General features: G+C 37.2%; 2 protein-coding genes across 9 annotated transcripts; one reads left to right on the forward strand and one right to left on the reverse strand.

Annotated features, from left to right (window-relative positions):
• Positions 1–2,150: 2,150 nt before the first annotated feature.
• LOC103722221 (pentatricopeptide repeat-containing protein At1g43980, mitochondrial) lies at positions 2,151–10,315 on the forward strand. Of its 3 annotated transcripts, none has more exons than XM_039122514.1 (3): positions 2,151–7,180; positions 8,114–9,408; positions 10,049–10,315. In XM_039122514.1, the coding sequence occupies exon 1, from the start codon at positions 2,583–2,585 to the stop codon at positions 4,188–4,190; it is 1,608 nt and encodes a 535-aa protein (XP_038978442.1). In that variant the 5' UTR covers positions 2,151–2,582; the 3' UTR covers positions 4,191–7,180; positions 8,114–9,408; positions 10,049–10,315. The 3 variants fall into 3 exon arrangements, with proteins under 3 accessions (XP_038978442.1, XP_038978441.1, XP_038978440.1); XM_039122513.1 differs by having other exon boundaries at positions 2,151–5,472; positions 6,840–9,408; XM_039122512.1 differs by having other exon boundaries at positions 2,151–9,408.
• On the reverse strand, positions 4,790–23,537 carry LOC103722222. Of its 6 annotated transcripts, none has more exons than XM_026810446.2 (8): positions 23,238–23,537; positions 22,201–22,315; positions 19,374–19,535; positions 18,565–18,611; positions 13,638–13,794; positions 12,434–12,500; positions 12,238–12,354; positions 4,790–4,897 (listed from the first exon to the last, which is right to left on the reverse strand). In XM_026810446.2, exons 1-7 carry the CDS (start codon positions 23,442–23,444, stop codon positions 12,291–12,293), a joined length of 819 nt encoding a protein of 272 aa, XP_026666247.1. In that variant the 5' UTR covers positions 23,445–23,537; the 3' UTR covers positions 4,790–4,897; positions 12,238–12,290. The 6 variants fall into 6 exon arrangements, with proteins under 6 accessions (XP_026666247.1, XP_038978443.1, XP_038978445.1 ...); XM_039122515.1 differs by lacking the exon at positions 4,790–4,897 and adding an exon at positions 8,291–9,439; XM_039122517.1 differs by lacking the exon at positions 4,790–4,897 and adding an exon at positions 8,291–9,439 and having other exon boundaries at positions 12,238–12,345; positions 23,238–23,535.
• Positions 23,538–23,973: the final 436 nt, after the last annotated feature.

Consider the following 23,973-nt stretch of genomic DNA (forward strand, 5'->3'; position numbering starts at 1 on the left):
GAAATAAGGTGGCTGAGAAGCTTATTGAGCTTAACCCTCAGCATTCTGGCTCTTATGTGCAATTATCTAGCATATATGCTGCTCATGGCGACTGGGAGAGTTCAATACAAGTTAGACGAATGATGCGTGAAAGAAGGATTAAAAAGAATCCTGGTTTCAGTTGGATCTGACAGTTGAACAAGAAATTTTTCGCATGCATTTCAAGACAATGAGAAAATTGGAAGGTTAATGTAATCAAAGGATATGCTCCTTGGTAATATATGTACAGTGTACAATGAAGTTATGAGCTGAATATAGGTAAAATTGGAGGACGTTGACTATTACAGAGACTGACTAGGCACAAGCACAACATCAGCGACGGTTTGCCTAGACTTGGGCTCTGAAAAAATGTTGGCAGTCTTTATCGTTTGAGAGCTCTCTCCTCCATAAACATTCCGTGAGAAGGGCAGCAGTTGAGATCAGAGATCCCCCCGGGTGCCAAGAGACTAATCTCAATGGCTGCCAATTAGTCTCTGCTTTTCATTGATAAGGTTATTGATGTTGTGGCAACTGATAGAGAACAAAGTGGATCCTCTTTGGTGGAGTTTGTAAGTAGGGTGTTATGTAACAGACCGACGGAGGCGTGTGCTCGAAATAATTGGAAGGATCATTGGACATGAATGAAGTTTCTTGTGCCAAGCTCGTGTAATGTTGTTGCTGCAGGTTAATGAAACAAGAGAGTTGATGGATCGGAAAGCTACTATATGTATATCAAATTATAGCGCACTGCTTGTGCCAAAAGGTTTCATGATGGAACATCAAATGGCTTGGTTAATAGGAAGAGCAATGATGGAAAAAAGTTTTAGTGGAAGAACAGTGCTATCATCTTCTCGGAACGGCTGCAATATAAGATACTCGTCTACATTTTTTTTGGAGGTAGGGGATATCCATCAAGGAGATGGGGAGACGTAAGAAATCACTGTGAAGAAGCAGAGATCACTTACAGCTTGGAATGAAAAAAAGAGGACTCAAGAGCATTTAAAATATCAGCTTTCAATTCATAGCTTTAGATTGAAAAGCAATCATGTTGTATGTGTATCAAGACCAAACAACCTTTCTTACAAGGTTTAATTTTTTTTTTATTTATTTTAACTATTCAATGGTTACTCTAGTAAACAGAGAATTTTGTTTCTATCATTTTTTGCATCAATGGGAATTCAGTGTTAGTAGAAAAATACTTATTTCTATTAAATAATCTTGCACAATGATAGATTTTAGTAGTTTGCTTCTCCTCACTTATTCCATCTATTTAGCATCCTCATTTCTATCTATTCTCTTCTTTCAACTCTTGCAATTGAAGTGGAACTAACCCTAGCAATGTACGAGTAACCTAAATGCATGTGAGATTTCTGTACATGAGTGTACGGACATTATCAACAATACAATAACAAGATTTTCAGTGAAATTTTTGAGAAACTAGTTTTGTCTTTTGATATGCCTAATTTTTATATGATGACCAAAAGTTGCTGGCAGACCTTACATGATAGGTAAATTTTCTACGAGTAAGTTAATTAACCTCAAAATGTCTAAGTAGCAAACCAACTCTCATTCTGATGTCTATTTTTCAGTTGACTCTGATTGCAAAGCTAGTTCTCATTCTTGCTTCTTGCCCGGCAGCATACCCGTCTTTGAAGTTCATAAGCTTCCACCAGTAGCAGGCCACAATAATATCAATTTTTTTTTTAAAAAAAAAAAAAGCTCCCTAAATCCCCTGTTAGAATGGATCAATTTGGTTTTAGAAACCTATAAACAAGCTGGTGTGATTAAGAGTATGTTTGGTTGGAAGGAATTAGACTTTAGAATTAGAATAAAAATGAGTGGCTTCCATTCCAGCTATTTAGTTTAGAAGAGTCTCTAAAGAAAAATGCAAATGCCTGAAATCCTAAACATTCAATTTCTATTCTTTTCTAGCATTTAAATTTTATTTTCATTTCAATTTTGATTTCAATCACGAATCAAATACGGTTGAAATAATGATTGTTTTAATTTTATTTCAATCGATTTCGGTCTCGATTGTGAATGATAAGGAACCTTAGGAAAGAAATGTGTTTTTTTTATAATAATAAAAAAAAAGCGCTTTTGAGACCTGGGAAGAAATCCTCCCCCCAAACTCCAAATGGAAGGAGAAAACTACCAAAAGAAGCAAGAAAGGAAGCATCGGAAGATAAACAAAAAGATGGGGTGCCCCTCCCTCCGCTCTTAAACCCCGCATCTTAGCCCCTTATGATCATTTCCCCTCCAAAACTTGGACCCTTCAAAAAATTCGATATTTCCTCCTTTTCTATTCTCATTGGCCACTGCCTCTCTCTCAACTCCCTTCCCTCCGCCCAAACCCTCCATTCCAACCTCATCAAAACCGGCCTCCACCGCCACACCTTCCTCGCCAACCGCCTCCTCGACCTCTACTCTCGCCTCGGCTCCACCACCTCCGCCTTCCGAGTCTTCGACGAAATCCCCTCCAAGAACGCCTTCTCGTTCAACATTCTTCTCGCTCTGCTCTCCAAGACCGGCCGCATTCACGAAGCCGCCAGCTCTTCGAAGAAATGCCCCTGCGGGATACTGTCAGCTGGAATTCCATCATCTCCGGGTGCATCTCCAATGGCTTGTTCGATGAGGCCTCTGAACTGCTCTACGAAATGCAAGAACTCGGCGCGAGGTTCAGCGAGTACACGCTGTCCCTCGCTGCCTCCTGTGTCTCCGATGCTCGGCACGCCAAACAAGTGCACGGGTTTCTCATCCGTAGCGGCTCGAATTCATCGAACACCGTGGTTGGCAATGCACTTATTGATATGTATGGAAGGGTTGGAGTCGTCGGTTACGCTTGCGGTGTCTTTCGAGCCATGGAGGACCTCGATGTCATCTCTTGGAATTCGATGATCTCGGTTTACGGCAACTCAGGTCATGGTGAGAAGGCATTGGAGTGTTTCCGTTCGATGAGAGCTCATGGGTTTCCAATTGATGAGTTCACGGTGTCGTCGGTGATCCATGTTTGCGCCGACCTTGGGCATTTGGCCAAGGGTGAGCAACTTTTGGCCCAGTGCTTCAAGATGGGATTCCTTTCGAATTATGTAGTTTCTAGTGCTGTTATTGACCTGTATTCCATGTGTGGCAGACTGGACAATTCAATCCGGCTCTTCCAAGAAATGGACAGATGGGATTCGGCGCTCTTCAACTCCATGGCATCAACCTATGCACGAAGCGGGCTTGTGCATGAAGCTCTGAGGCTCTTTGTGCTGGCTCTGAGGAAGGAAATCAGGCCGACGGGATTCACCTTTGCAAGTATTCTGCGTTCAAGTTCCTGTTTTGGGTTGACCGAGCAGGGAACGCAGATCCACTGTTTGGTTTTTAAATTGGGTTTTGAGGCAGATTTGATTGTTTCTAGTGCTCTTGCAGACATGTATACTAAGTTAGGATCGACGGAATCAGCTATGAAAATTTTCTCAGCAATGGCTACCAAGGACTTGGTCTTCTGGAATACCATGATCATGGGCTTAGCTCGAAATGGGCAAGGCACAGAAGCTCTAAGAATCTTCAAAGAAATGCAAGAGAGTGGTAATAAACCTGATAGAATTACTCTTGTCGGTGTTTTATCTGCTTGCAGTCATGAAGGCATGGTCCATGAAGGAAAGAGAGTATTTTCATCCATGGAGAAGAGATATCGGGTGGTACGAGGTCTGGAGCACTATAACTGCATGGTGGACATGATGGGCCGTGCAGGGAGGCTGAGAGAGGCAATGGAGATTATAGAGACTATGCCTCGCAAGCCTATTGCAGCAACATGGGAATTGCTTCTTGAAGCTTGCAGGATTCACAGGAATGTGCGGCTGGAAGAAATAGTTGCAGAGAAAGTGATGGAGTTGAAGCCTCGCTCGTCACTTCCTTATTTTGTATTAGGTCGGATGTATGGTACAAGAGGGAGGTGGGACAGCATGGCTCGAGTGTGGAAGACCATGCGAGAGAGAGGTGTGAAGAAGGTCAGTGGATGCAGTTGGATTTGCATCAGAAATCTTGTCTTTGTTTTTAAATCTGATCAGATATTGCATTATGGAGGGGAAGAGACATACCTGGTGTTGCGTTTGTTGTGTTGGGAGATGGAGGGTGAGGGATATGTTCCTGAACAGCATGCAGAATTTGAGGATCAAGAAGAGTGAGGCTGATAATGCATTGCTGGATGTCTTTTTGATGGATTGAAGTGAAATACTGAATTTCATGGGCTCTAATTTTTAGGCTATTTTTTGTGTTTTATATTCCTTGAAGTGGAAAACACTAAACGGCCTTTGTCTAAGCTCCACAGAGCTTTCACAAGGTTGCTTGAGCTCATCTTGTGGGTTGAGCTGCAGAAATTTAGGCTTCAGATAATCAGTCTGGCGCTTATGGAAAGGAAGGTGACTATTAGCATACTTACCGGCATAAGCAACTGGAAAATGTTTGCTTTTAACTTGCTTGTTGGTTGATGGATGGTCAATCAATTTGGATTATTTTAACAATAGGTCGGAAGGAAAATTGCTTGTTACATTTCAAAACTGACAACATCAGATGACACCTCCAAGATTACGCTTCCATTGTAACTCTAGAGAACCACAGAACTGAACCTTTTTCCATGCATCATGAATGACAGGGAGAAGTATACTGGGTCAAGCAACAGTTCTTCCTACATTACCTAAAGGTTGTCACTGAGGCGTTAAATTTTTCACAAGGGGAATATCGCTATAGATCGGAACAGGAAGATATGTCCCAGAAAACTTACAGACGTTGAAGCAGGTGATATCCGATCCTCCACAGCTGTTCTTGCCTGCTTATCCAACACTGTTGGCACTTTAGGTAGCATTCCGATAACTGGCCTTCTGAATGGTTCTCTCTGTTGAATATACTCTTTCATTATTGTAGCAGTTCTTGTTGTATACACAAAGTACTCGTATGTTTACACACTAAGGGTGGAAAGACCCTATTTGATTAATTATATCACAAGATTTTACAGATCAATCATCAGGGATTGGTTCAAGAAATGAAGTACAGATGATCAGACCTTTTCTGAGCAAAGAGCCAAAGGGAGACACCATGCCTTGTATACTCCTCAATCAGTTGATATGGTAACAGATGTTAAGAAGTTTTCTAGAGTTTCACGTTTACAACCTTTTTGAGTTTAGATGCGGTGGTGTGGTTCAAAGTGGCTGGTCACTTATTTTTTGAGAGAACAGTGTGGCAGATTACTTACATCTGCCTTTTGACCTTTTAGTGATGCTACATACAGCAACAAATTTTCGCCTCAAAAATTTGCAGGACATCTCTATTTGTGTATCTACATGTCATAGTGTTATCACAGGAATGAGGCTTCGAGCAATATTGAACTCCCAAGAAGATACTTCTTACCTTCATGGGTAACAAGCTTCAGTGGATAAGGTACTCTTCGGGTAGCAAGCTTCAGTGGATAAGGTACTCTGCTATGTCACCCACTGCTAGTGTTAGTAGGTTGTGCAAATTATCCGATCTTGTAATCAAATCGACATATATAGAATTGATTTTCTCAAGAAAAATATATATGAAAATTAGAGACAAACCCATAGTATCTGGACCTAGAGGTGCAAAGAGATTTGTTGGTTTCATGAAAAGTGCTTTTGTAAATCCTGATTTTTATTAACGCGTATTTAACAAATAATGTGATTATAAAGCCTGTGTTATTACCATGTTATGTAGGGAACTGAGAAACAAAAATTCAACAGAAAAGGAGACAAAGAAGGAAGATGAGGAGGTCAACAATTGTTGTCTAAGCTAGTTAGCATTTCTCATCTTGATGGTGGCACATTGTATCACAATCCTTAAAAAAATGAAAAAATGAAAAAAGATGAGGAGGAGAGTGTAGAAAGTGAGAGAACCGGAGATAGTGAAAGGAATAAAAAAGGGAACTTTGAGGAGAGTCGTGCAAGGGGAGTAGACAAGCAGAGAGGAGTCTGAGGGGGTGGATGGACAAAGGGGGGAGTGAGAGAGAGCAAGGATGGTGGAGGAGGTGAGTTGGGGTAAGATTATTTCTTATGCAAGAAGAATGTGATTAGGGGATGAAGACTTGGTCTTTTGAAGGTTGTGCATAAAAGAACATGAAGGGGGAAAGAACCCTTAGATATTTCATAAAACTAAATTTTATTTAGGTATATTAACAAACATATATTAACAAAATCTAATGAAATCTTGTTTTATGAAACATATTCTCAAAATCTAGACATTAAACAATTAAATTGCTTTATAAAATTGTAATTTAGACCTAAGCTGGAAGTAGGGAGATGTGACTAATTTTTGAATAATTCTTTGACATCACTAGGGTATTAATTTTCATAGCAATGCTTGAATCTGTACATGTTAGTGGTGAAGAGTGTCAGCACCTATCTTGTTTATCTTTTCCACATTTCCATATGTTACTTATGTAGAAACTTTAAATCATATTATAAAGAAAATCCTTTTCTCGTGTATTTCTTTTTCAAAGAAAAAGAGGGAGGCCTATCTGTACTATACCTACCTAAATTCTGAATTAGGTAACTATCCAAGATCCAAACACAGAACTCTAGTTGCTTAGCAAAGAGTAATGGCCACCTGGGAAAACCCATTTCTCAAGGAATTCATTTGGGTGCAAGTAACTTAAAATTTCTCTGAGGCATAATGGATTAGGTAACCCAATTACATTAAAAAATGTCATTAGCTTCAATAATTTGAGTAGGTCTGCAAATTTGTACAGAGACCATTAGTTTACTTGCATTATTATAAAAGGGTGCTCACCAAATGCCTAGCTAACTTAATCTTCTTCCTTACAGTTTGTCAACGTCCAATTGGAAGACACAAACTTCTAGAAGAAAATCTTTGTCACCATCTACAATCAATTAACTTGAAGTTTCGATATCGGGTCACCTTGGTGTCCACAGTTCCACTGAGAAAAACCTTTGTCACCATCTACAATCAATTAACTTTTTAACGCTCGTTATCAGGTCCCCTGGTGGACAGAGTCTAACTGAGAAAGCATCATGGCGAAGCCAATCATGCTTCCATGAGAGGAACAAATGGCGTCTACTTATGCTATCAAGAAAGCTGGGGAGATACGTTATGATGAAGGTTTAGTTCTTTTTCGTGGGGCATTGCAGTTGTTATCAGACTCAAGGTATTACGTAGGATGGAAATTATGACCATAATATTTAGCAATTTTTCCATCTGGTACCAAAGTTTGAAATATTTTATTTAGGCCAGCATACAGCCAGGTGGAAATAAAATAAATTATTTTAATATTTTTAAGATAAATTTATATTACATATCTTATTTTATCATAAAGATTTGACTTGATGATTCATATAATAAAATGCAAAATAAATATCAAACTTTTGAAATATGACTGGAGATAGAGAATTAGATAGTAAAGATTGGTATATGAATGACAGATTGTGGGAGATAAGGTTATTATAGAAGAAAATAGATATAGAGCGGAATAAGAGATTAGTTAGGATATAGATGACAAGAATTTGGAGTTAAATGTGGGAAGAATAAGATGGAAAGAAATGATTGGTTATGTGCATAATTTTTCTTTCCAAAACACCTATATTAAAAATTATTATATAATAAAATTTATTTTGTGAATCAAATAAGATTTCATATATGGGCAAAATTGACTGATCCGAAGAATACCCTAACGCTCTTTTTAATATAGTGTCAACAAACAATACAAATGTTAAATAATGGCTATTATTTATATTATGTAGTAGCCATTATAATGAAATAACAATGAAATAATGACCATTATTTAGATTCTCTATATTGATCTATATGTAATATTTTCATCTCGTAAACCATTACAGCAGCCGCTATAACAATGCTATGGCTATATTTCAAACCATTTTGCTGTTTATTATGTTTAGGCAACATCTAAACCAACAAAAAGCAGAAAAAAGTTCAGAATTAGTGTCTTTTGCTGGTATCTATCATTTGATGCAGCCTCTTAAGCAGGCGATATTTATGCTAATTTTTCATATTATTCATCTATTCTCATACTAATATTTAGCCTTTTTTTTTGTGCGTGTGATATGCCGACTGGATGGACCAGACCGCCATTGCACACCTATTAGGTTTGAGATTTGCTGTTGTATTGTTATTAGGAGACAAAATGGTCAAAAAGAGTGTACGGGCTTCAGGCAAATACGTCGTCTTAAAACAATCAATATACGTGGGATGAACGTTATAATGTACAGTCTTCATGCTTCCCTCTGGAACACGGCGAAGATGATCACAACCATGCATTAGATAAGATGACATGAGTGTTACCCATGCAAACCTAATCTGATTCCAAACAATCATACACTATATAAAAAACAAACAAACAAATAGTAGGAACTAGTGCTTGTCCTTAGGAAGACAAGAGAAACAGCTAGGAAAGGAGGAGATGCCCCTTGCGTATGTGCTCGTCCACAAATCCTTTTCTTGACCTCGTTGGATTTTATAATAGCACCCTATCAACCATGCAGCAAACAGATCAAAAAGTTTTAGGCAGCATAAGGACATAGGCCTTTGTCTATAAAAGGATTTGCTGTTGGTGATATGCTGCAATAGCTCAGGCGGCTTCTTCGGCTCTGCTCCATTAACACAATTCTCCCCCTCGATCCATCCAACCTGCTGCCTCTTCACTATGCTTTCTGTCCAGCAAGATTTGGCTGTTTGCTTCAGCTTCCCCACTCCTACTTGCATCATGAACGAGTGTTCAAATGATATCGAGTTCGATGCATGGACTGAAACAATCAGAGGTGGACCATGGAACCTTGGAGTCTATAGGAATTATGGCCATTATGGCAGTCCAAGCAGTCATGGATTCGGCTGGCTTGCCAATGATGGTGATTCAACTGTTACATCACCACCATCTGGGGTGAATGCAGGCTCACCTACATCTCAGAAGCATCTTTGTTCCAACTCAAGAGCACAGGCCATCAGCCAACACCGACAAGAGATGATCAAAATGGTTGATGACATGCCAGAAACCATCAATGAGCTTTCCCTACGAGATCTTGTGGAGTTGCCCAAGATTGCGAATTTCATACAGGACACTCCAGAGAAAAAGAGAGAAGACAAGATTCTGAGTGCGGAGGAGCAAAAGAAGGCAAAGAAGGGGATGAGGAGGGTTCCAAAGAGCAAGAGCATGTACAATGGAGCTTTCCTTCTAAAAATGTTCTTCCCAGTATCTTTGGGTGGAAGGAGGAAGAGCTCTGTAACCTCTCGTTCCTCTTTGCCGAAGCCTATGCTGACAGATGGCGAGAAGGGCATGCTGGAGAAGAATACTGATGGCAAGTGGTGGAAGGAGAATGAGTTGAGCTATTTGAGCCAAAACAATCGCACCGACGGTCGAGGAAGGTAAGCTTTTTGCAGATGAAAATTCTTAGATCTATCAGGAAACAGAACAATCAGAATTTTTTCCTAATTCTTATATGTATGTAAATGGCTTTGAGATTTACTATAACAGTTATATATATTGCTGATAAATTCTTCCTTGTATTTTTCTCACACCACCAAATCTTGTTTTTCTCATTATACTTTTAAATAATGGATAAGGCGTAGTTTTTTTTAATACCTCAAAATTCAAGTAAAAATTTCTTTTCCTTTCTGAGAGTATACCCTCTTTTTATCCTCTGTATTATCCTTTGACTATTCAAATCCATAAGTCATTCAAAGTGCATAACTAATAACCTAACATGAACTCTGAATAAAATGTCACTTTGTTTTGTCACAATCTTCTGGAGCTAACAACACTTTTTAAAAGATGCACTAGAAAGACAAACATAGAATAATGAAAGAATATACACAGAATAATTCAAAAAAGGTCCATCAAATATGAGGCCTTCTCCAGCTAAATTGATCGGCTAGGTTTTACATAGCAATAGTAAGATTCAGGTAACAAAGATTAGATAATCAACAATCAAAAAATTCATTCATCAATTTACAGGTATCAGCCGCATCAAGATGTAATTTTGAACTGTTTTTTCTGGTGTTGCAGGAGAAAGAATGGCTGTTATTCCTTTTTCCAGAGTACCAAGAATAAAAGCTAGAGAGATTTGAGGGTGGAAGCACTCAATGGAATGAAATGAACAAAGTTGTAAAATTCGTTGTTTTAATTCTGGGAAACACCTCATATTATGATTATATAATAACTGCCTGCACAGAGGAGCCTGGCTTGTAGAGATTTTCGTTTCATTTTCCCTTCTTGTTTTCTAATTAAAATTACCTTTTACAAAGATATGTAAATGATAAAGGATATACTTTTGAGAAAGTTTTGTCGATGACATAACTTGTCTGCCAGAAATATGCTTTCCATACAATAGTAGCATATCTTGGTGAACCTGACACACACAGACGGGCATGAATTGTGGGAGAGGACTAATTGTAAGTGAGATAACATTTGGTTTGCTCTAGATAAAATTTGGACAGATTTAGCTGAAGATAAAACCAGTACAATTCTACTGGTATAAACAAGGATTATGGAAAACCAAGGAGGTAATACTTCACAAGTTCAATTCTACAAAAAAACACCAACTTGTTAGTATGCAACAACTCAAACACAACAGAGTAGAACCATGCCATACTACTTAGCAAAGTACAAGGTTCTCATAATAAATTGCAGAGCCAATTTGAGTGTTTATTGTCGCTGTTTTGCTTAGCTACATTTCTTTCATATATCTTATGAGATATGGATGTTTATGTGAGAACAAGGTTGATACTATGTAACTTGCAAAATATGTGCATTAATGTATGGCATGGACAAAAGGCGCTAGCCATGGTGCATTCTACAGACCTAACATTACAGTTAACCAATCACAACTACAGTATAACTGAAAAAAAGTATTTAGATGAATAGTATGATTTAGAAAGTTGCACTAGAAACAAATGCACATTATTAAGAAGAGGAGGAAGAAAAAGGATTTAGTATCTTATCCTGTCAGCACATCCAGCCTAACATTTTGCTCAAAATCCATCAATGGTGAGGCTTTACAATCCTCACTTCAACTAGCAGGAAGTGTCATGCATAATGCCAAATGCAAAAAATGGAATCATGAGGTCATGGATCCAGATATGCAATAAAAGGGACCTGCATATTTAAGATAACTCTAGAAAATAGAAATTATTTTGATACTATTCTCCAGTTTAAAACAGGAGATATAGTTTGGGTCCGGTCAAAGTTGCTCCTTTATTGTAAGGGAGGCAGATTTCTGGAGTATACAGTTACTTTGTTCAATGATAGACAATTACTGACATTACTTATTCTTGCAAAACTACATGAAACAAGTATGAAGAAGGACTTGAAAAAAATTGCAAGTAGGATAATACTAGCTGAGAACAACCAACGCAGCAGTATGGCACCCCCAGAGTTATTCGATTTTCCAGTAGAATTGATATTTCCACAAAGTCAATGAAATTTAATACAACAGACAAAATGTCCACTAAAAACAATCAACGGATCAGATTAAGGCCTCCTATTTACAAATAGTCGTTACACTGTTCAGCCAGTACCCAGATGAGGGAATATCTCTCACGTCTGGACACATAAATACTCTCATAAGTTTGAGCATAAGTGTTTTCTTTTCTGTTTTTCCCATTATTTTCAAGCTTTGATTTCCCTTGCCAAAGTCAAAGCAAAAGTCCTATCGTACTAAGCAAAATACTACTAAAAATCTCACTGATTATAAGCTTACGATTAAGGAAGACTGGTTGCATTTAAAAGTCAGGATCTATGTATCTAAACCTTGTAGATCAGTACTATTTCACATAAGCTCTGAAAAAAATCATGATCAGTCACAGAGCAGCATTTTGTTAAAAATCTGCATTAGTAAGAATGGCAAAAAAGTCAAATAACAATTACAGTGGTTGTATACAATCAGTACTATTTTCTTTTTTATACACAGTATCCTGATAGTCTACTATCAGTCAATAATCAGATAACTGCTAAAGGACACCTAAGCAGAATATCTTCCATGGTAATGAGCATTTGGCTCTTAAGCTAGCACGCTTTTTTTCCTTTTCCCCATGTAGTGCTTTGCAGTAGATGCAATGAACATACATAAAGGACCTTGAAACCATTTCTAGTGAATTGTTGATCTAAGCAAAGGACAAATATTATTTTTAGAAAAAAAAAACACTTGAATCAAATAAGAATGGAGACAGCTTCTTTTTTTCAAGCTCTTAACTTACTCATAAGTTGGGACCAATCTATGATGATAATGTCTTCTTGGAACTGTTATGCATTAGTGGTCATCGATATCCCCAGTATCTTGCAAGGAAACACCTCTTACTTTTGCTCTGTACAAACTATGCCACGTCATGGAAACAGGACAGACATAGTTGGAACAACCTTGGAGCAAAAACGTTATAGAATTGTAACAGTTACCTGCGAGACACAGGGGCAGCTCGTCGACTTATCTTCACAGACTGAGAATCCTTTACGGATGGCATCTCTGCATGAGCAGTTTAGTTAGCTGGAATAGTTCACTGCTAGTAAAAATTTTTTGACTAACAAACGGAACAATAGAGAAGGGTAAAATATTAGAGATCATAAATATTAGAAATCACACTATAGAGCATGAAAACACATTAAGCAGCTCATCCATGTAATCTCTGACCTTAGAATACAGGTATCAGAAGATGATTTTTCCTGGATAAATGCCTTCTTTATTTATCTAATCTATAAACCCTTCAATCTGTAAGGAATGGTTCTCCTATCAATGATATGACAATGCTGAAAAGTTTCAAGTGAAACAAAAGCGCCACATATAGTCATATTCCACGGAACATAAGATGTTTATCAGCTATTATTTTCAATAACCACTTAGGTTAGAATATCTATGCATGCAGACCATTAAAAACCATCCTATCAAAGTCAACTGAAGATATTCACCTCACTCTTGCATTTTCACCATAATGTGTTGCATGTCCTTCTCATGTCCACCAACAAATATTGCTGGTGATACCACCTTACAAGGACCTTCTTGTCATCTATGTTCTGTAAGAACCATTTAACCATGTCATCCATCTTAGTTGGCTAGACATTAATTAACATCTCTCCTTAGGCAATCCCTCTATATACGCTATATGCATTGATCCCTCTATATATGCTCAATGTATACTATATTACACCATCCAGTACACTCTGCAAGTAATATAAGTTTAAACATGTTGGTACCTTTATCTATGGGCAAAATGATTGAATAGAATATTCTGCCAGCTCTCTTTTTTTGGGGCAGATTGCAAATAAGGCTTCATAAAATTAACTCCAGTAGGTGAAGTGATGTTAATTCACTATTATCTATCATTATACTTCTTCCATATATTTTAGATCTTATGCAGAACTCGTAATTCCTTTTGAACCATAAAGGTCAATCAAGTATATGGTCGGTTGATTGCCCGATTCACATTATTTTTAAGTCAAGGTTTATACTTTTAGTTCAATACAACAAAGTGCTCATATAAAAAGATACCCTATAAGTAAAGCGTCTAACCATATCATTATCTTGCCTGCAAAGGAAAGCAAAACCCAAATTTACTCCATGAAGCCAATTAACAAAAATAGATAGAGGTCAAAGGCAATCACTTACCTGAAGATTCTTGCATCTCAGAAGCTAACATCGTATCATAGTTGTTGAGGGTATCAGAAGCAATGGATGGTTTGTCTGATGTCTTTGACTTAGGTGCCTTCCTTTTACTAAGAAATGAAAGAGCATCAAGCTGCTTCTGCAGGCTATCATTCCTCTCCTGGTTAACAAGTAGACATATTCTATGTAACAACACAAGTTGCTGGTTCAATCCTCACTAATATAATTGTGAGAAACTATAAGCTTTACAGAAGAAACTTGACTACAGATCATTGAGTTCATGAAATTCACCATGATAAATGAATAAGATTGGTTCGTCATCATAAAAAGAAGTATTTCTTTTACATATGACATAGCACCTTCATGTCTTAACGTATGCGAGCATACAAGATGGACCATTTACTAAACTTTGAGCCGTAGAAATGTACAGTGACAGCCAAACAAACATATCATGTGAACCTGTTAAGTGCATGTGCCAATGTTCTCTTGACTCCATGTTAACATGACCGTCTCTCTCAATAGGATGGATATGGCTAAACATTCACTACTATAGTTACCAGCATTGTATTAGTCTAACATCTCAAATGATATCTTGTCCAGTTACATTATTTGATTGGTATAAATACAACGATCATTTTTGTATCAGACAAACGACAATAAGAAGAAATGATGGCAGACAAAGAATATAAAGCCATGATTGCCATAAACCAAAAGGTGAACTAAAACACACAATTACAAACGAAGAGGAGAAAGGAGCAGGAGGAGATCAAGCTATCAGCAAGAATGGAAACTACTCAAAGCCAGTAAATCATGTTCAAAGTGAAAGTAAGGTAGGCATGTCACGAGAAAGCACATTAGCAGATATCCCCAAATCCTCCAAGAAAAGCATGTCATCTCCAACCTTCTAAGAGTAGTAACAAGCCCAACTGTTGCAGCCACTAAAAGGTTTTCAGAAATAGTGTTTCCTAGAAAATTTGCTGCCAATTACATGGTTAAGCAATCTTATAAGCCAACAAATAGCAGTCTGACAAATTCATAAAGACTGAGAAAGATTGGTAGGACAGTAGGCACAGCAAGATAATTCCCACCACCAAATCATAAAGACTGAGACAGATTGCAAGAAGTGAAAGGCCCCTTTCCACCAAATCCTCAGGTTTGTCACACAAAAATCATCTTAATATTCTGTCCACCTTCCTGTCGAAATCATAGCATTTAATAGGAAGGTGTAACAAAGAGATGATAAAAGCCAAATAGGAGAGGAACTGATACCCAATGATCACTGGAGAAAATTTTCAAAAAATTAAATGTTGGCCTAGTTGAAGGCAACAACTGGAAAAGGCCACATAAGCTTTTATATTACAATTGTATGTTAAACTCCAACAATCTTTTGGCGATAATACAATTGAATCGTTGAATTGAACCTCACCATCAACATGGATGAAAATTCTTTAAGTTCGATGCATTCTGGCAAACTTTCCATCAATTAACATATTTCAGTCACACTAGTTCTTTGAATCTTTTTGAAAGCAAAGGGCATTAAGGGATGATGGTGCAATACTTTGGTCCAACAGTTGGAGATGATTGACTGAGGATTTAATACAATCACTCATGAAAGCTCTTTAAATGGACAGAATAAGTGCTCAAGAGTTGCAGAAATCCATTGATACACTAGAGTTGGCACATTGTCCATAATTACGAAATCATTAAGATGGTATGCACATTGATACAGATAAGACAAATCTGTGCGCCAGAATACTGTATAAAAATTAGCCTCAAATTGGAGACACGTAAGCATTAACACTGGCACGTACTTATTGCATTATTTTTCCTTATACATCAATTCCAACCATATGCCAATTGGTCTTTTGCTTTGAATTTTTCCATAGCTAACCTTCATAACATAAACACATAATAAGATATCGCTTTCTGAAATGCTGTCTTGTATAACTCATGCCTCCACATAATGGCACAAGATCAATTTAGTGATTTATCCAGCTTAAGATATCTCCTCTATTCATCTAAAGTATGCTAGAGTCATTTACCTTCGCCCATCTATGAAACCACATCTAGTCCAACAGCCTTGTTCCTCTTCAGGTTTCCTAGTAAACTCTATTTCTGTTAAACTACCAACATTATGTCTTGCAACTTCTACATAGATTTAGAAGCTATGACTAACTCTATGGCAACTTTCCTAATCAAATTGTTAGTTTTCCCAATGACTTTCTATTCCCATCCCCTCCATTACTAATTTGCCTCTAAAAATTTTGATGAATGTCCTACTAAAGTATAAAACATTATGTCAAGACATCTTGGGATTTAGAAAATGGTTTTCCACCGCTACTATCACATCCAAAAGTACAATCCAAAAGTCCAAAATAAATTTAGTTTAGTTGGTCAAACATTCCCTGCAATGTCATTTGTCCTGAATGCGCAACTATCTTTCCTTTTTCAAAACATGTGTAATAATCTTGATGGACATACCTAGGTTTTAGCTGAGCTGGACCATAGCCAAGCTTCAAGCCAAATGGTAGACAAAGCAATTTTACCCCAAAGAGGAGGAGAAGGCAGGGCATTGCTTAGTAAAATGGTAGAAGGCTTGGATTGACAAACATGACAGTAAGAGGCTTGGACCTATTCCAAGACCGCCCCTCCCAAAACCCCAAGTTGTCGAGACCATAACCGAGTAATGGCCCTTTTTATAGAGGGAGAGAGGGCGGGCTTGTGGTGCCCACCATCGCCTTTGTTGTGGGAGGGATGGAGAGGGTTGAGGATTGAAAAGGTTGCTAAAACAAACAGGGAAAGGAAAGGAAAGTTATAGCAGGTGGGAAGGGGATTGTTGGGTGGCTAGGGCATACCTGAAGGGTGGACCAATAGAGGTGACAATCCTTGATAGAGCCATGAGAGTGGAGGGAGATAACTGGAGGGATAATGGTGAAGGTTGGTGGCAGTTCTCAATGGAGTTTACCAAATATAGAACAAAAAAGGAAGAGGGAGGATGTGTTACTTAACGCATTATTCCTAAGCCTGATCTTACAAACATCCCTAAGCCTGCCAAATGGATGGGCCAAGCCAAGCCCATCTATATATATGGGTTGGCTAGCCAATGATGAGTTCTAATGATGGCTGGGTCACTAAACATGTCATACCAAGGAAAAATAAAATATAGAAAAAAGTAGCTGGAATTGATGGTGGCAACTTCAATATGTGTATAATAAGATTTATCTCATATTAGGCTATTACTTCTACGCATATGACATGAAGATTAATTAATATGGAAATAGATGAATATTTTGCAAACCTATCCAATGATTTTATAATGCAGTGCTCATTCAAAGAACGCATGAAATTTAAGGAGAAAAGGTGAATCCTGATATGAGAGTGTAAAAGACACCTCTTGCGAATGGAACTGGTTTTTAGAAGTACAATGTACAATATCTTGTTATCTGCTTTCTATGCAATAACTTGAGATGTCATTACCTCATAGTTGGCTAAAAGAAGCTCGATGTACAAGCTCAATTTTGATTTTACGAAAACAAAAACGAAGTCTAAACTCATCAATATACATGAGGGTTCTATTTAAAGCAATTGGATAGCAAACAAAAAAGAAAAACTTGCACTACATCTTCCAATCTCTTAATGTGATATAATTTGAAATGAAGATGTTCCATCAAAAAATGGGCAATAGAAGTAGCCTAATCAGTCTATATGATTGCTTACATAAATTCAAAAACCATTGGAGCAGGACAAAAACATTAGTAACGTACCATTTTGATGCAAAACTGACATCAATACAGGTGCCAAGATGCCAAAACCTTGTGTACCAGTATGTATCAGGTATACCAATTTGTATCAATCCATGCCGATGTGCAAGATTTCAAATTCCGTGGGATAGGGGTGTCCTAGTTTCTACATGAAACGGGATGCACAACTGTCCCACCTCATCCCGGCGACAGTCCCAGTCAAGAGTTTTGTAAGTACGCTTTGTCTCTTTCCCCTTCTTTTCCTTTCCTTTCCTTTCCTTTCTTTGTCACTCTTTCTTTTTTTTTCTTCTTTTTTCCCCTTTTTTCCTTACCTTCCTTTCTTTCCTTTTTCTTCTTTCGTTTTCTTATCCCTTCCTTTGATTCTTTCTTTCCTTCCTTTTTCTTCTTCTTCTCTCTTTCCTTTCTTCCTTCTTTTCTTTCACCTTTTCTTTTCTTTTCTTCATCTTTCCTTCCTTTCTTTCTTTCCTTTTTTCTTCTTCTTTCCTCGCCTGGATGAGTTTCAGAGTCCCAACCCCGTCATGGTCTTGTTTTCTCACAGAAACGGGATGGGACAATCGGGACATTCCCCGTCCTGCCAAGAAAACCCTCATCCCGCTAGGACTTAAAACATTGTAGGTGTGTACAAACAGTATGCACAAACCATATTGGTGCATACTTGCAATTTTTCATTCTTTGTTATGCTGTCAATTTTGACCTGTACCATTGGTACTAGTATTGTAGCACAACCATACTATTCTGATAGAAAATTGTACAGGATTTAGTACCGATATTTAAAACCTTCTTTTGTCAAGTTACAAATGATTCAGCAGTAAATATCTATAATGAACTACATATTGTTCTTAATGAGTAAAGGTTAATAATAAGGTATGAGATTAATCACTAATAATAACAATAATAATTAAAAGTTGCTACTATAAAAGAAAAGATTAATAATAACAAAATAGAGAATTTAGTATGAGATTCATTGTGCATCACAAGATTAATATTGATACTAAATTCGTATAGCATTAGAACCAAGAAAATTTTAATATTTACTAGTAGTCATCAAATGCAAAGGAGGAATAAAAAAATTGGTTGTTTTTACAATAACATACAGGTTGTACATATGTGTGTGTCATAAACATGTCCAGGTAACTTAAAAGCTAAATGGCTTACAAACAATCACCTACCCTTTCCGATGATAGGATTCCCATTAACCGTGTTGAGTGATCTCGTTCTGAAACGGAGAAAGCAATATATAAAGAATCAGTACAATATTCAGATAGAGGAAAATATATCATGAAAATTAACCATATTGCATATATACATGTGAATTGATGATATGATAGAGCAAAAGCTACACTCAATATGTTTAAGCTTTTTCTTGTAAAAGTTACTATCCCACTAAAAGATCGAAAAAGAAGAATAAGATGGTATGGTGTAACTCATGAAAAAGTTATATTATAATGAAATTGGTCAAATAATCAGTTAATGAAGTAAGCCAAAGGCACACATGCATGCCACATACATACATGTACGTATTAATCTACAAGTGAATGCAGACCCAGAGAGATCCCAGAGAGATTTTTTGCCCAACAGATATATATCCTAATAATTGGAGTGATACAATTTTGTGTCATGCCAGAATGATGTGTTAAGTCAAATACTTCCTCAAATTTATTTCATATATCCAGTAATCACAGCACACGAACCATCGTGGAAGCTTTGGAAACAAAAAAATCAAATATCCACCAATCCCTATGGGATCTCTGTACTTGGATCTAATCACCCTAATAAGATAACCATTGTCAAAGGCATATTGGAACTATATATTTAGTGGAAAACAGTAGAACATGTTCCTCAAGATAATCAAGCACGCCCATGATGTTAGTTTAAATACATTTAATGCACCTGGCAGACTACTTTCTGAAGCAGAAATTACATGATTCAAAAACAAAAGAAAATGGAAACATATTCTAGTATGAGGAAGACTAACAACCTTTTACGACTTCATTTTGCTTCTTCTTGCAGGCTTTAAAAAGTGATAGAGCAAGATCTGCCATCACATCATTAGCTGATGAGTTGATGACTCTATTGAGAGAAAATGAGATGCGAGGTAGTCCTTTCGACTTGAGAGCTATCAATTTTGCATGAGCAGCACCTGAATTACCAGAAATTTGTGTAACGCATGAGTCAAGTAGCGTCCTCTTGTAAAAAGTTCCAAACTCAAATAACATTGATCAAGTTAGGGTGTGCCAAATTTTTTTTCCTAAAAAAAAAGGTTAACAAAAATTATTTTCACTTATTTACAAAATATAGAAAAGCAAATATGATTTTGTGTACAGATTAGAAAGTTTCCACCTCAAAGATCACTGACAACTAAAACTTTTGACATCAAGAACCCTCATCAAGTTTATTTTAGCTGGCTAATTGGATTAACATAGAATGCTAGTTTTCTAGAATATTAAGTACTTAAGTTTATTAAGGTTCCTTACCATCACGGTGAAAAATGAGAATTCTTGGATGGCCATTTTTATGCAATATTCCCAAAATAACCCCTGCATGCAGTCTATTACATAAATATGCTTCTGATTAACCATAGATCAGCCTTGTAGCGAGACACAAGGTGCATGTTTATCAGCATCCAGATCAGTAGGATAGGAAAGCTAGTGGCGGTAGTTGGGGAAAGGGACATCGAATCAACATAACTGATGAAGTGCAAGTAGTGGCGCTGAGAGAACAGCAACTGAAGACTCAGATTAAGGAATAAACCCGATGCAACTTATATTTCAAAGGATCTTTGCACTTTAACCTGAATGCATGGGAAGGCTGGGAAGAATCTGAGAAGAGAAGAAGTATAAGAGAATATCACTTATTCATGAGACATGCCAAATTCAACCTCTCCATTGGAGATTCAAGAGAGTGAAAACACAAAAGCATGCAGAGGGAGGGAGGGAAGGTGCATGGGATTTGAGGTCATGCAGTAAATTTTAAAAAAGATAAGAGTACTTTTATCACTTAGCAAAGACATGGTCATCACTCATCACTTGACTCTTGGCACCTACAAATTTGAAATTTAAAACCTTTCTGGTGGAAAGCAATCTTAGTCATTGGATGATAAGTTTATACCTTTATCCACACCTCAAGTAGTATGACTGTATGAAGATATGCATATATCAGGGGGGATTTGCAATACATGATAATTGCATGGGGTAACACTAGAGAAAACACATTTCCATTTACTGAAACAAAAAATAGTAAAAGTTAATTCATCAACACCACCAGGAGTTCCTAACATTCATGTAAAAATGGTTGTCCTTTTATTCCCCAAGAACCACTTGTATAGATTCAGTATTATCACAAGCATTTTTTTTAAAAAAAAATTTATCATAATTATCAAAAATAAAAGAGATTTAAGATAGACAACCAGACATACAGTTGAAGTTACAATTATTTGAAAAACAAATTATAATTAATTAAGCATGTAGACTAACACATGTATGAACCAGGTGATAGTTAATAGGCTTTCTCAACAAGTCAGGTTTTATCAAGTATATGTATCTCAAGTACGAACATGTAACAGGAGATATTAACACAAGCTGACAGCCTGACATTCAAGATAAACCTCTTCCTTTGAGATAGTAATCCCCCTTTCCTGGAGAGGATTAGCAAACACAGAAGCATAACTTAACTCACCCCTGCAAAATCAAACTTTTCAAAAATAAATAAATAAATAAATAAAAGAAAAATAACAAGTTTTGTAATTCTTCCTACAGCAGAAGGCTGCCATATTCCTATATTGAGCTTAAGTAGCCTCCTCCTTGAAGGAGCTCATGTATCAATGTTAATTAAAAGAGCATGATCAGTATAAGAAATAATCTCTGCTAGGAGTTTCTGCCACATGCAAAGTTACTTGTTCTTTTGCACCATAAAACAACATATTAGGTTGTCAGTTCTATTGCAAACACATGAGAAACATCTATATCATAACCACCAAAGAATTGTGTAACTTTAACACATAAAGACCACTAGAATCACAAGAAAGAAATAGAAATTCAGCATTTTTTTGGGACTTCAAAGAAAATCATATACTGAAAATTAAGCATGCAGATTGACATAAACATTCAATCTGAACATATCTTTCTGAAGGAACAAATCGAAACTCATCTTTGACAAAGCACTACAAGATCCTTAACAGATATAAACATGAGCTGGCCACATTAGGAGACACATTAGTTTAAGACAAGAAAATTAACTCATTAAGAACATAAAAATTTATCAATTACATACATGTAATGCAGGAGGAATCACAGCCTAAATAATGGGAATATTTTTTGGGATGATTGTTTCCCATCCTATTCCACCAATTTTTTATTTTTTAACAAAATCAGGCTTGAAGATTTCATGTCAGACCACCCTCTTTCCCAATGCTTCTAATCATATGACTGATGTCAGGTTGAGAGCTGGATTGTATCTTGTAAGAATATGAAAAGAATTTAACGGATTGTATGTGGACCATATAACTGACCAATATGGATGGGAGAAGGCTTGTTGACTATGGTAACAGCAAACCTTAAATAATTGAGGATAAGGCTTGTCGATTAAGGTAACAGCAAACCTTATATAGATGGGATAATGCATGCAGATTAAGGTTAAGACACACTTCAACTTCGTCATAACTTGCCAAAATTTTCAACATGTATAAAGTTTTACACTTCAAAATCGATGGGCCTAATTTTGTGCTTTCCTGTCGTGTAAAGACATAACACAGCTCAATCTTAAAATGCATCTTTAAAGATGATTACGAGTGGGCTAGAAAATCTTACCAGAGTCACTGGTAAGCTGACCACTCATAATAAGCTTTACATCCCCCACAGACAGAGATGATATGAGATACTCAACAAAGTCAGACCACGTGCCCCCAATTCCAATGTCATCTCTCTGCGTTGCAACATAAAAATATGAGATTCCATGAATCAAACACTAAAACATACACATTTGAGAGAACTTTGACCCCAGGCAACATAATTAACATTACCTAACATATCAAGAGACCACTTATTGTTGAAGAGAAATCAAAGAGTCACAATACAAGATTAAAGCATGGGCATAGAGGTTTAGTACCAATCAACATTAGAACCTAAACCTCCAGGTGTGCCGCACAATTTAAACTCTAATTTCTTGTGAGCAACATGACTGCTAAATTGCATTTTTTAAGACTTTGAATCATGTCATAAAATGGTATCTCTGAGAAAGTAAAAGATAATTTGCAGTGGGTTTGTAATATTCAAAAAAAGCAAATATCATTTCTTTTAGGTGCTGAATTCGAGAAAGTAGCATTTTTTTGGCATATTTAAATCTTTTTATATTAAAATGCTGCCAATGCAACTTCATATCAAATGTCGAGTGCTTGCACGAATACATGAATCTATCAACAGTGCCGACACCGATATTTATAGCATTATGATCAGCACAGTCAGCACAAACAGTGAAACCAAAAGGGCGAATCTTTATAAAATTCACTGCACGGTGCTTCTCATATTAGATAAAATGAAGCGACCTTCTGGTATGAAACAGCAAACACAAAGAGAATTTGTTAAAGTTTTTAATTTATCAAAGGCAATCTTTTCATCAAAAATCAGCAGAACTGGATCAAAAAAAAAAAGAAAGAAAGAAATTGGAGGATCAAAATAATGCCTAATTCATTAATTCAAAAATACGACAACGGAAGACAAATAATATCATGCAACCATGTGAATCATTGTCTAAAGGAGCAGGTGAAGGGTTTAGCATACGAATTGCTGGGTATTGGGAGAAAGGGAAAGTGAGAGGAATAGAGAGGGAGAGAGGGATAGAGAGATACGAGGTCTTCGAGCTCGGGGACGGTGACAACGCGCTCCCAGGTGTGAAAGTGGTAGTCCGTGGCGATGATATCGAGACGGGAGGAGTCGAGGGCATAGACGTAGATGAGGAAAGGGCGGCGATCGGCGCCGGCGTTCTCCTGCTCCCAGTCCGCCTTAGTTTCCAGGAATATGGGTTCGAACCCTTCGAAGCCCTTCTTCTCCGCCATCAGCGGGAGGAAACGGAGACGGGATCCACGGCAAGTGCGTGAGAGAGAGAGAGAGAGAGAGGGGCAGAAGAAACGAAAACCCTCCGTGACGCTTCTGAGAGTCGGCAAACGTAGAAAAGGAGGTTCACGTGGTGTCGGCAGACGGTACAGTCTGTACGGTAATATATCGCATAATCAGCCCTTTTATTATGCCCAGTGAACAGTAATGTAAGACGGAGCTGCCCACTGGGTAGAGAGTTGTCTTAGGCACTTCGTAAGCTTGTATTTTTTTATTTTATTCGGTGTATTTGTATCCGCATTGTATGAGAAAGAAAAGAAAGGTAAAAGTAATCCAGAAGACTTTTGGAAAATTGCCCATGTCAATGTTATCATGAGCATGTATTTAGCTAGTTTTCAGTATTATGAATTCAACTAGTGCACCAAAGTTAAATAGTTAACACACAAAAAAATCAATCTAATGCATTTGTTCAAGTATATATGGTGGAAAAAAAAGAACCTTAAGCAACACTGAAGAAATAAGATCCATGCT

Source organism: Phoenix dactylifera, unplaced genomic scaffold, assembly GCF_009389715.1.
Source record: "Phoenix dactylifera cultivar Barhee BC4 unplaced genomic scaffold, palm_55x_up_171113_PBpolish2nd_filt_p 001562F, whole genome shotgun sequence".
Lineage (NCBI taxonomy): Eukaryota > Viridiplantae > Streptophyta > Magnoliopsida > Arecales > Arecaceae > Phoenix > Phoenix dactylifera.